Here is a 13,641-nt window from a genome sequence, read left to right on the forward strand (position 1 = left end):
AAGAACTGGTTTGCAAGCAAAACTACTAACACCATGGCTGGTAAATCTCATGCATGAAAATATTAAAGCAATATTAAGGAACTTTTAGAATGCCACAATGAAAAATAGATAATTGTCAACACCATAAATAAGCCTTAAGATGGCATCACATTAGCGACTTAGAAACATTTAAATTTTAGATAACTGCAAAGTTGCAGCAATGCATCTCAAGATTTAGAAAAACAAATGTCCACTTAGTGCCTAACTGCATAAAAAGTATTGAATCTGAAGATTCTGAAGCACAACATCCACTAATGACTTTCAGCAAATTTTTCAAAGTTCATGCACCATAATACTTTTCAATATGTCTAAGTTTCAAATCCCTTGTTACAAAAATTACTGTTCCAACAAAAGTAACAAAAGCAGCATTTTCATGAACAAGCACAAGATCAGAAACTTGAGGAGAATTATCTGTCCAAAATTTTAGGAACCTTCCACCAAATCAGAGATCTGCACAATGAAAAGAAAATATAAAGAGGCAGTTTCATAAAAAGCAGTCCCCATGTTTTTTCTAAATGCAACAATAAGCTTTTCATGGTGGCGGAAGAAACATGTGAACATGATTTGCTAATAATTCAACTGATTCTGAGGATTGGAATGATCGGCACCTTTAAAACATAGCAACAGATAGCAATTTGCAACCAAGGTGACAAAAGTCCAAGATTGGAAAAACCATGGCTTTTGTGAATGTACAACATTAGCAAGCATTGAGATTCATAACATTAACAGGAAAGAGTACCCGGATCAGAGGACAGTAATTTTGACAACCTTGCATGACATCTCAAAATTGCACTACGGAAAATGACAATGACATTGAACACCATGTAACAGTTCTAGACAAGAAGGCATTGAATCAAAATCAGCTATAGAATTTACACCTAGGCTTTCCGGAGCAAAAACCCATAAAGACCACCAGAGAATAGATGATTCCACAGGTAGGGAGTGTGGTGTAGTCATAAAATACGTTACTAAAATAACTACGAAGGAAAATTGAACAACACTCCTTAAAATAGTTTCAAAACTTTCAAGGGTGTCACAAAACCATAATATCATGTGTAACTCACAACACAGCCCTTGTATCATAATAAGTTAAGGTATGGCAGAGGATGTAACTTATGTTACACATTGAAAGTATCAAAATGTTTCTTTTTTTCTGGACTCAATGTTATGGCTGAATATGAAGTTCAACATGAAAGGCATTCTTACTCGTTGAAAGTAAAAACAATTAAATGTTAAGCTCATCTAATATTTTATGACCTTTACGTAGTTCAAAGTAATTTTGTAAAAAGTGTATCATAAGCCGTATTGGTCTGACCAACAGATATGTTGTATCGTAACATATCGTACGGGTATCGTACAATTATTTTTTAATTTTAAAACAAATAAAAATCAGAAAATCAAGAAAAATAAAAAATATAGTTGTTTTAATCAATGTTGTAAAAAGTGTATCGTAAACCGTATCGGTTTGGCTTTAAGATACACCGTATCTTAAAATATCGTAACATATCATAACCGCATCGTTTTTTTTAAATAGAAAAAAAATTCAAAAAATTCATAAAAACAATCAGTAAAAATCAAGAATAATATGTTCTTCATAAAAAACATGTTTTACAGAATGACAGACTTATTATTGCTATAAAGTTACGGTTCATCATTTGTAAACATCAAAATTCATAACAATATCAATCTAGAAAGCACAACAAGTCAACAATTACATAACGTATATCATAATTTCGTAACCATAGATTCATAAATCATACGGTCCATAAGTCTATGAGATACCACATCAAAAAGCAAGTTTGAAATGTTACATGTTGCATCACAAGATGATAATGAAATTGTGAAAATGTTCAATGTCAATACATATAAAATGAAAGCACTCTCCACTCTCCTTCATAATCTTCATCACATTCATTCTCATCCTCATCTCCATCTTCTTCTTCATCTTCATCTTCATCTTCACGATTTAAAAAAAAACCCCTATCATCCCAACGAGAATAGGCCACCCACACACAAATCCATGGTTTAATCAATGATTTCATGGTAAAAATCGATGAGTTCATGGTGGAAATCGATGATTTTCCTCCAAGGCGGCACAATCTCTAGGTTAGAAACGATACAGGGGTTGTATTTTCTAAACGATACGGCCCCGTATCGTACGATACGTACAACACTGGTTTTAATGATAAAACATGTTGTAAATAATGACAAGCTTATTATAGATATGAAGTTACTTCACAAACATTAATAAGTCATAATATTATATAGTAACACAACATGATCTAAGACATCAAAAAACAAAATTATAACATGATCTACATAATAAGTCATAAGATCCGTAACACACCAAGAAACAAGTTTTACATACATTATACATCATATCAGAAGCTGAAATTGTTAAATTTTAATGCAAATAACAAATGAAAACAGCTTCATTCATCATCTTTATCATCTCCATTCTCATTTTCATCTTTCGTATAAGAAACCCTCTTTCTCTAAACAAGAATCAGTCAGACATGCATAAATCTGCCCTCAAATCGATGATCTCATGGTGAAACTGATTATTGCTTTTAAAAATTGCCACAACCTATCCCGACTTCAACTCTTAGATATGTTTAGAAATGAAAAGGGAGGCATGTTTTAAAAAATATTTTGAAAAAAACGGGTTCTAACCAATGTTATTAGATGTGCAAGCTTCACTATGTGGTGCATGCGCATCAGGCACATCATTCCCATGAACACAAAGTATCATGGGGGTGATGCTCAACCAACCTGATGTGTGTGCATCACTCCTGTGATGTGCACGCATCACAATTTGTGCCTGATGCGTGAGAATCAACAGGCATCAGGCACAAACATTTTTTCCATAATTCTTTTAATTATTTTGTAATGCCTTAAAGTTTTTAATCGTTTATCTCTTTGATATTGTACCCACATCAGTTTGCTTAATGACATGGCATATAAGCTGATATACACGATCTCACTTGTAGGTTTGAATTTGATTAATTTTTTAGATTTTTTAATCATAAAAGTAACTTAAATACTTTAAATTAACTCTGAAAAGAAAAAGTCACCAGTGCATCAATTGACAAAGGACCGACAAAATGTTAAGTAAACATAAAAAAAATGTCAAAAAGAGAAAAAAGTGTTTAACTAAGCATAATTTTTTTTAAAAAAAAGGGTTAAAAAAAAGGTTGCGCTGAGCTCAACATAAACATAAACATGGTTGAACTGAGCCCCTACATGCATTAGCTTCAAAAAAGAGTTTCGTGAATGAAACGTTAAGTACCACTGTTTAACTTTCTTGAAGTTAATTTTTAGATAATAATGGAATCAACAACTGAGGTATATGTCAATTATATATCTAGAAAAGCCATATACACGAGGCAAAAACCAATGCCTGCATCCTCCTCTTTTATCTAGGAAGGCCCTAAGGATGCATGATTATGTAGTTTAGAACCTTAGATCCTCAACATGTACCACCTATATAATGATTCCACCCCATAGTACATGGGGCACAACTATATGATATATTTGATATTTTATGCTTTTCGATGTTTTTTACTTTTGACATTATTTTTGTGGATATTATATATAATAATATATACTCGACATTTTTTATCATGATACTTATGTATCATTACGCATAGTTGTGCTATGTGTCGCTTCACAGGCTTAGCACATCGCTTCGCATCAACACACTTATTTTTCAAAATACACCTATATCATATGATACAGGCTATGTATTGCAAGATACATGCAATACATACATAGTCACAAATAACGTTTCGGACTTTTAAACAGAGAGGTTTTTCTCAGGTACAATACGACGAGCTTCGGTAAATTTTTAAAATAAAAAAAAACAAAAAATAGGGAGAAAATAAAATAAGTGAGAAACTAATAGCATAAACATCAAACCATAAGTAGATTTGCAACAAATAAAAAATAGAAAATGAAAAAAAAAACTGTTTGGCGTTAAAATGCATTTTTTTGTTTTTAACATTTTTTAATAAAAAAGGCATTTTTTAGTTTTAAACGGCAATTTAATTTATCACGTTTTTTTTTTGCTTTTTTTCAACAAAAACACGTTTTTTGTGACACTGCAATAAACCACCTGTTTGTGATGCAGGTGTTGTATCTTTTCACAAAGTCAAAAATTGTCGATATATATTGCACGAAACTTCCTTTTGATACTCATTCAAATATTGGGAGTAATATAGTGGCTAATTTTGATTATTTCTAATACAAGTGTGTATGTAGTCCGTAGTATATACCCCTATTATTTTCTTTCGTATATGTAATTCACGTTTCCTCATGGAGAACTTTTTGGTAACTTTTCTAATTTTCTCCTGCTGTTTGTATTTTTATATTTTTTAAAATTTCTTGATATTAAAAATATAAATTTGTGTTTTTTCTCATTACGTTAAGTATTTAACTTTGGACACAATTGATATGGATTTACAAATTTGACAACATTAGTAGCAGCAGCTAAGACCTTTTCTTTCTTTACAATTTTAATTCTTTTAAATACTAGATATTTGAATAGTACTTTATTTGAGGTTGCTCAATCGTTCTTTGTTAATGGGATTTTCCAATTGTTTCACATAAAAGTTACAGTTATTTGCTTATTCATCATTATTTTGATATTTCCTTTTCAGTGGTACCAGCCAATGATATTAAAAACGTTTCCAGGTGAAACTATCTCCTGAAAATGATTCAAAAAGTCAGGCAAACTGATCCAAATCTGAATCATCTTTGAACCACAAAGAATAAATATTCCCTTTTTATTAAAATATTTGATAATATAAACAATATGAAATTTTAAGAAACTAATAAAAAAATCAAGAAAACATGAGACGTATAATGGATACCAAGATCTGATCACTGAGTAACACAAGATAAAGTGCAAACAGAAGGCCAGGAAGAGGAACGGAGGAGGTAGTGTTAATATATGAGCAACTTGTTGAGGTAAGGAAGATCAAAAACAAATTTGAGATAGGCCCAACGAAACAGACAAAGATAGTAAATGAAGCTACAAAGCAATGAATAGTTGTCTCCATAAAACATAAGGCTCAGTTCAAATATAACGCATGGAAGAAGTATGTATAACAGTTGTTAAATATGATTTTCATGTGTCATATAATTGTTCCTGTCAGATAATTGTAGACGGTTAAATTTTGTTTTTAAATGTTGTTTAACAAGTTATTGCTACTTTAGCTTTTTATTAACATATTTTCATTGTTTTTCTTTGATATTTATATTTTTATTATTTGGTTCAAAGCTTAAACTTCAAGTCTTCGAGGCAACAAAACATTTGCCTACAATAATAAAACAATCAAAACAAATGACAATGCAAACACATTAAACATTTCATATCATGATGACAAACAAAAGTAAAAGTTTCAAAGACCAAGTTTAATGAAGTTAAACAACTAAAGTTTGCATGTTATATAGCACAAGAAAAAACAAGTATCAATGCTTTTCAATGTTATAGAACATGGAAATTCTTACCATTTCCTAAATGACAATGGCTAAATCGTTAATTCTAAGTTCCAAATGAAATCCTAAAACAAAACCTATAATTACTAGTGTAATGAAAAAAAAAGAGAAAATTAATCCTCACGTCACATCACCTTATCATAAGATACAAGGTGAGTGCATGAAAAAGGGGGTGTAGCCCGCTTTTCCAAAATGGGTTTTCAAATCCTACTATCTCCATTTCTGAACACTCTTAAAAGTTGAGTGAAAGATAATTACTCCGGAATATGGAGTGCAGAAGTAACACAATTCAGTACGACCAAAAAGCATGAAGAACTTCATGTAAACTGTCACTATTCTACCAGATAGTCACAAATTTAGAAGACATTCTGAAGCTTTCATGCTCTTATTGCCAAAAAAAATATATGTTCTAAAAATATCATGCTTTTATTGCCAAAAAAAAATGTAAAGCCTTTTATCAGAAAAAATCTCAAACGTTTTAGGAATATTGTGATACATAAATACTGAAATATTATTGTGGCAACATTACGATGCCTCACTATTCTTATAAAAATCCTCTTATGTCTTGAGTGTATATTTTCTGTATTTTGTTTCTTTTAGGAATTTAATGACTACCCTATGTCACATGGGTACGGGTACGGGTACGGACCATTTTCAAAAAACTTGGGTACGGAGGTACGGCCGTACACACACACATATATATGTCAAAAAATGCAGAAAAATAACATATTTGCACATATCTATATCAAAAATTACAAACAGAATAACATATTGTCATATTCATAAATCATAATCCAAAATTTTTTTTCCTTTATCAGCCATTACAACTTATGTCTGAACAGAACCTAGCAAATGAGCTGCAACACATAACCAATAAAAACAGGGGTCATTTGAAATAGATTAATCATATTCTTATCACAAAACGATATATCACAGATTCACAGCCATAACTAGGGAAGAGCTGCAGTCACCCAAGTGAAAGCTATACAAGCAAAGCTGCATCACTGCATGAAAAGAAGACTTTTCGCCCATACAAATTATTGCTTTGAAACTTGTTTTGAAATGTAACAGCTGCACATGCCAAAGCAACAAGAAGCACGATTTACCAGCACACAAAAGTGACCGCTAGTTAGACAATTAGTTATCTGTTGAAGGAAAAGAACTCTGAACAAGCAAATTCCAATAATGAAACACAAAAGAAAGCTTTAGCCGAAAGTGTTTCAAACAACAAAAACATAATATTCAGACACCGGATCCTATATCGATCAAAGTCTCCCACCCATACGCACATACAAATCAAACCCAAATAAGAATAAATGAACAAATCCACCAAACGCTTCATACCATACCAACTACCGAGACATGTTAAAACAAAGAATCTCTCTCTCTCTCTCTCTCTCTCTCTCACACACACATCGCCGGTCGTTGCTGGCGGCGATGGGTATTCTGCCTGTCGTCGCCGGTGGCGATGGCAGGGGTGGAGCCGCTGAAATGGTTCAAAAATAAAAACAAAAAAACAAAAAATATACCTTGAGAGGTAAGACAGTATGCCTGCCGTCGTCTCTCGCCGCTACGTTCGCCGCTGCCGCTGCCTTCGTCGCCGGGCTCGTGAGAGGTAAGTCAGACGAGAAAAGGAGAAGGGTTTCGAGCGAAACCCTTACGATTTTTTTTTAACGTTAAAATAGATATAAAATTTAAAATGAAATAATCGTTAAAAAAAAAGACAAATTTGGACTCGGTCAAACTTGACCGTGTCCGAAAAAGGTCAGATACAGCCTCCGGTACGTTGACCGTACCCGGTACGGTCAACAACGTACCAGAGGCGTACCCATACGCGTACCGGTACCGGTAGGGTACGCCTCCAAAGGAGGCGTACCCATGTTACAGAGTGACTACCTTGACCGTTTAATATTTTTGTAACAAAATTTGCAAACAAATTCAATGCCACAAATATCTCTATTTTGCTATTTGTATACTTTTCTTTTTTGGATTCTATAACTTACGCCATGTTCTTGCAGAGAGAAAAAATGAAAAACTTCCAACAATAAGTTTTCTGATTAATTTCTTAAAATGATAAATGTGCTTTTGGTAACATAAGAAGAATGTTGCCCCTCACAAGTACAGAATATTTTCTTCCTAGGGGTAACATGTTGATGATTCACAGAGAGCATTCAGAATGTGATAAGCACTAGATAAACCTAGGTCGTGGTCCTTGTGGACCTCCAAAATGGCAAAGGCAGAATCAGTAAATGAAAAGAAAAATTTGAAAAGGAAGGAGGATGAGAAGGAGAAGAACAAGAAAAAAAGGGGGGAAAGCAAAAGAAAAATAATGAGGAAAGGTAAGACCATAAGAAGAAGACGAAGGAAAAAAGCCTATATTTCACAAAATTCGGTTAGATGAAGGTGTCATACAAACGTCCCCTATAGCATTTTCTTTGAGTTGGGAGGTAGGTGCCCAGCCTAGTCAGAAAGGTGAGTCCCTATGAGCACTTTTGACTACTAAGGTGATAACCCAGTTGTTCATGATTGGTTATTAGATTGTGTGTTGACCAACAAGGAAAGGCTTAAAGGGTCTCAAATTTCACATGCATCTTTAAAATACACTCTGCACATTCCACATGTTTTGCCTGTGATTTGACCACGATAATGACAACTAACAAAGAATCATGAAGCTGAGAAACCTAGAAAATTACAAGAGAAACGAAGATGCCATACGTGATGAAAACGATGAAGAGATCACAACAACATGCTCCACTGATTTAGCTGCAAACTCGTAGTCTGACCCAAAAAAAAGTCCATGCAACAGCTTAGAAACTCTATAATGCACGTCTGATCAGTAGCACCTCAATCAAATACCAGGTACTTATATATGCAGTTACAGCAACCTATTTCACATGAGTGAAGGGTGTGGGTGCCAGTATATATACACAGGCGGGGCCAAAAGATTTTCATAAGGGGGCCGAATTAAAGTTTCCAAATTTTTACAGGGGCCAAACTATCATTTTTCAAAATTTGTATATAGGACAAGTGAAATCTTCTAAAATTTACATGTAAATTTAAAAAAAAAATTGAGGGAGGGCCAAGGCCCCTGCAGCTCTCCCCCCCCCCACCTAGCTCCGATATATATATATATATATATATATATATATATATATATATATATATATATATATATATATATATATATATATATATATATATATATATGTGTGTGTGTGTGTGTGTGTGTGTGTGTGTGTGTATATATACATATACTTTTTTTGTTTAACTACATTTATTTAATTTATTTATTATTATTTTGTATATATAAGTATCTGTATTCATAATAAATATATATATATATATATATATATATATATATATGATTATATGGTTGTTTCGTAGCATTATCAGTCCTTTTTTTACTTCTTTTACTTTTATTACTGTGCATAAAGAAAGAGAGGCAGAAACAGAAGAAAAACAAGAAAGGAAAAAATTATTCAACATGAACCAGAGATGGTGCGGTTGGGGTGCATGTCGAAGCTGCACCTGCGCTGATAGACGCATGTGCCCCTTTTTTTGAAGAGTCCGTGTGACGTAGACTACAACCATCGAATATGAGGCTTCGACTCTGCTGAAGTATGAAACCAAGTATTGCAGGCAGCAAAATTCACGAAATACAAAATTAACAGGTATTGTCCACGTGTGCAATCCTAGAATGCAAGTATTATTGCTAGTGGAAGCTGTTTGAAAAGTTCATGTCTTAAACGCGGAAGAAGAAGAGAATCAACCGCATGTTCTAAACGCGGCTGTACATAGGAATGAAGCCAATGAAAGCCTAAAACGCTGACGAAAAGTATGAATCAAAGTCGAAATTGCTAGTACTTTTTCATGAAAATGGGAAACAAGGAAGACAATCGAGAAATCGCATACCTAGTGACCCATGTAAGGCGGCACGCCCATGGGGCCTCCAGCGGACTGTGATCTTCCACCAGACTGTTGTGTAATGTTTTGGTAGGGAAGTCCACCCTGGTTCCCGTACATGCCAGCATTAACACCAGGCTGGTTACCAAAGGCTCCCACTCCTGCTCCATGCGAAGCGTTGCCAGCCAACGGAGTCGTGACTGTTGGATTAACTGCTGAGGCCAAGTTTGGATTAAGCGCCGGGCTCAGGGAAGCAAGCACATTTGTCAAACCAAGCCCGCCCCCCTGCGACGCCAAAAGGGCAGTCAATGCTTGACCAAGTGCTGGGTTGAGTGGTGCCGGAGATGCTGCGGCAGCGGCTGCCTGATTAAACCCTAGTCCACCGGCCATCAAATGGCTCCCGCCAGCACCACCACTTGTTGAGATCCCTGTACTGTGACCGAACCCTCCGGTGACGTTGTCATTCCTATGGAAGCCATGATGGTTCCCACCTGATTGGTGATAATGCGGTTTCCCTGGCTTTGGTCCGTCGATAGCCTTCTGGCAATGCAATATATGCCCCTCAAAATTTTTGTGCGGATCCTCCAGCGCTTTCCTAGCACTATCCGTCGTCTTGTACACGAAGAGAGCGAATCCCTTCGGCTTCCCCGTCTGTTTGTCGAGACCAAGAGGGCCCTCCTCGATCTCCCCATACTTGCTGAAGAATTTGAGTAACCTCTGAGGGTCGATGTCTGCCGAAACGTTGCTCACGTATATCTTCCTCTGTGTGTATTCGGAGACCGGAGGCGTTGCCGGCACAGGCCCAGCCGAGGCAAGCTGGCAGGCCGTCAAACGGTTTCCTATCTTCTTCTGTGGCTGCTTGAGCGCTTTCCGGGCGCCGCTCTGGTGCTTGAAGAGGATAAACCCGTATCCCTTCGACTTGCCGGAGATCTTGTCCATGACGGCATTGCAATCCTCGATCTCGCCATACTTTTTGAAGAAATTAGTCAGGGTCTCCGCGGTAGTGTCCCAACCGAGGCCGTGAACGAAGATTTTCCTGTGAGCAGGGTCGACCTCGGCTACTTTCTTGATGCGTTCGAGCACGTCGGGATGGTCCGCGATAGCGTCGCGAAGAAGCTCCACAATCTGGTCCTTGCCGAAGGGCTCCAGGAGTTTCTTGAGGCCCTCCGCGTCGGTTTCCTCATCGGAGTCATCCTCGCCATCTTCATCCTCCCTGGCCTCAGCCTCAGTCTCCTCCTTTTCATTCTCCTCCTCCTCCGCCACCTCCTCCTCCTCCTCCTCCGCCACCTCTTCCTCCTCCTCCTCATTGACGGATGCCTCTGGAACGGCGTCTCCGGCATCTTCAATCGGTGCCTCCTCGGAAACAACCGGCGGCTCTGTGATCTCCGGCTCGGCCTTCGTGTCCACCTTTCGCTTCTTGGCCATGGCAGCAGGTAGACACAACGAGAGAGAGGGTGGGGAGAACACGAGAGGGATGGGGGAGAGGTAAAACGAGACAAGTACACCGAATTAGGGTTTTCGTCTCGGCAAGTCGATGGTTCACATATCCTTTTATAGTTTATAATATTCGAGAACCTTTGGTTCACTTCGAATGAACGGTAGAATCGTGATTCTCGTTCTTAAAAAATGAGAACTACAGGATCAAACCAAAAAAGAGGAATTTTAAAAACATGTTTGTCGTTCTTTAAAAATGAGACTTACTGGATCAAACCAAAAAGAATTTTGATTCCCAAATTATAGGTTCTCCCATTCAGAATTCTCTAATTTTTTCGCTGATAAACAAGGCAATAAGCTTTTAATTCATGAATCAAAATTTTATACTGTCAAATTCAAAGGAAAATTAGAATTTAAATTTTCATTTCAGTTCTAAGTTGAAGTGAACTTTTTATAGCAATCAATATTCGAACCCATCAAACACCTCCTAATTGGAATTGATGGAACCAGAAATACAGTATTTAATTTCAACCCCTCATGTTTGCCAAACGGATTTTTGTTTCCTGAAGCTCCATTTATGCGTTTGATAGGCATGGACATGAATTAACATCATTTGTTTGAAACTTTGTCAAAGGTCGTAGGTTATTCTTATAGTATTTTGTGAAGGCTTAACATTACTTTCCAAAGGTTTGAAACATAATGGACATCAAAGTAATTTCTTGAAAATGATGAGGCACCATTTCTAAAATTTTTTAATAGTTATGTGGCAGACTCCAAAAAAATTATAAACCACCATAAAACCATTCACATTTTTTTCATTTTCACTAGTGTTTTCTCTATCTTATCTTCATTGTTTTTCTTTTCCTTCTCTTCCCCATTTCCTATTGGGCAATAGTCGGTGACTAATGATGGGTTGGCAGATTGTTCCACGGAATGCATCGGAGGAGAAAATCCATTGTGTGATGAAGTGGGTTTTTGGTTGTTGCTTTTGTTTGTTTATTTGTTGAAAACAAAAACAATGGACTCCTTTGCTGCTGGTCATCATCACAATTTATGAAATAAGAACAGATTTATGAGATAATTCGACAACGGCAGATGTATGAGATAACACTAAACATAAGTATGAAATAATGTTTATGAGATAACAAAAGATTTTTATAAGATAATGAGATAACAGATGAATGTATGAGAGAACGCTAGATATAAGTATGAGATAATGTTTACGAGATAATAGATGGATATATGATATAATGCTAAACATAAGTATAAGTATGAGATAATGTTTATGAGATAATAAAATATTTATGAGATAATGAGACAACGCTACGAGTGAGGCAAAAAACTAAAACTCTTATTATTGCTTAAAAAAATATATTGATTATAACGATATGTATACAAGGACTGACAAATTTTACATTTATCGAGCCCTCAAATCTTGTTCTTGCGGTTTCTTTTTTGGTCTATATAAAATGTTTTTTTTTTGTATTAATCATGAACATTTTTTTATCATTATTAAAGTGGCGCATAAAGTTACATAAGCTTCGGGCATCACCAGCCATTTGTCAAAAGTTATTGGCCTTCGTTAGCAACCACTATGGTCATTCTCTCTCTCCCCATGACTAAAACCCTCCATGGCTGGCATTGTCTCCATCAAGAGTTTCAATGAGTTTTCCTTTTTCCTTTTGTAAATATTTGGGTTTAATGTCCAACCATTCACTGGCTGCATCCAGGAGGATGTTCATCGGGCAGTCATCGAGGTGGCTATGTGCCATGCAAGTGCTCCTTTGCCAACAGGTAGTTAAGTCACTCATCAATGACCCTTTTTTTTTTTTTCATCCTCAACCGTCATACCCTATTTGAGGGTTATGAAAACTTTATTCTGGAACATTCCCAACAGTCCCAAATTTCATCCTTACTTTGATGGAATGTGAGCCAAATTCAAAATTTCGAATTGTATTTCCAATTTTATAGTGAAAACCAGGAGAAATTTTTTTGGAGGGGTACTGATTCACGTTGTTATCATACTTGAACCCACTTACATATATAACAAAGTAAATATTTGAAGACTTTAATGTAAAAATACAAAAATTTGAGGGGGCAGTCTATATGTGGCTCCACCACTACTTTTTCTTAGACAAGCCCATGGATGTTTGCATGGTGAAAAGAAAATTGAGTGAAAATGTGAAGGAAGAGAAGAAGAAAGAAAAGTGCAATAAAACTAGAAAACATGTTGTGTATTTGGATGGGAGGAAGATGAGAACAAGAATGTGCAAAACGAAGAAGATGATGAATTCGTGGTTTCAGGACAGGACATGAGGAAAAATAGTGGTCATAAGAAGGAGCATGAGGAAGAACATGTACATTGACTTCTTTGTAATTATTTATAATAGCATGTCTCCGTTATTTTTGCTCCTCATGTTTAATTGGTGCCCCGTATCCTTAATGGTCAACATTCTCATTTTTTAGCATTACCCTCATTCACCAATTTCTTATCGCCCTTCTCTTAAATTGTCGTCTATTTATTGTCTCTTATCCTCATTCAGCAATGTTTTCATTTTAGTTTCTCACTTCGACATTGATTCTATTGGTCTTTGTCCTTTTTTTTTTATCCATTGTTTATTTCAGTGGCATTTCGAAAGAGAGGGTCCATGCATATATCATGCAATTCCAACCAAATGTGCTAAATGCAAAAAAATAAAACCACAAGTGGTTTCTATTCAATGCACGTAAATTGTGTGTGCTACTTTAATTTTTATTTCATATTCA

The 13,641-nt window shown here is 35.8% G+C and overlaps 1 protein-coding gene across 2 annotated transcripts; it reads right to left on the reverse strand.

Annotated features, from left to right (window-relative positions):
* Positions 1–212: 212 nt before the first annotated feature.
* LOC116260761 (UBP1-associated protein 2A-like) lies at positions 213–10,972 on the reverse strand. 2 transcript variants are annotated; one of them, XM_031639230.2, is made up of 2 exons: positions 9,451–10,972; positions 213–489 (listed from the first exon to the last, which is right to left on the reverse strand). In XM_031639230.2, exon 1 carries the CDS (start codon positions 10,864–10,866, stop codon positions 9,451–9,453), a length of 1,416 nt encoding a protein of 471 aa, XP_031495090.1. In that variant the 5' UTR covers positions 10,867–10,972; the 3' UTR covers positions 213–489. The 2 variants fall into 2 exon arrangements, with proteins under 2 accessions (XP_031495090.1, XP_031495091.1); XM_031639231.2 differs by lacking the exon at positions 213–489 and adding an exon at positions 1,797–1,996.
* Positions 10,973–13,641: the final 2,669 nt, after the last annotated feature.

This window comes from Nymphaea colorata, chromosome 9 (assembly GCF_008831285.2).
Source record: "Nymphaea colorata isolate Beijing-Zhang1983 chromosome 9, ASM883128v2, whole genome shotgun sequence".
Classification (NCBI taxonomy): domain Eukaryota; kingdom Viridiplantae; phylum Streptophyta; class Magnoliopsida; order Nymphaeales; family Nymphaeaceae; genus Nymphaea; species Nymphaea colorata.

Bases quoted from the DNA above. Each gene is read 5' to 3' on its own strand.
- LOC116260761 (XM_031639230.2), bottom strand. From the start codon at position 10,866: ATGGCCAAGAAGCGAAAGGTGGACACGAAGGCCGAGCCGGAGATCACA.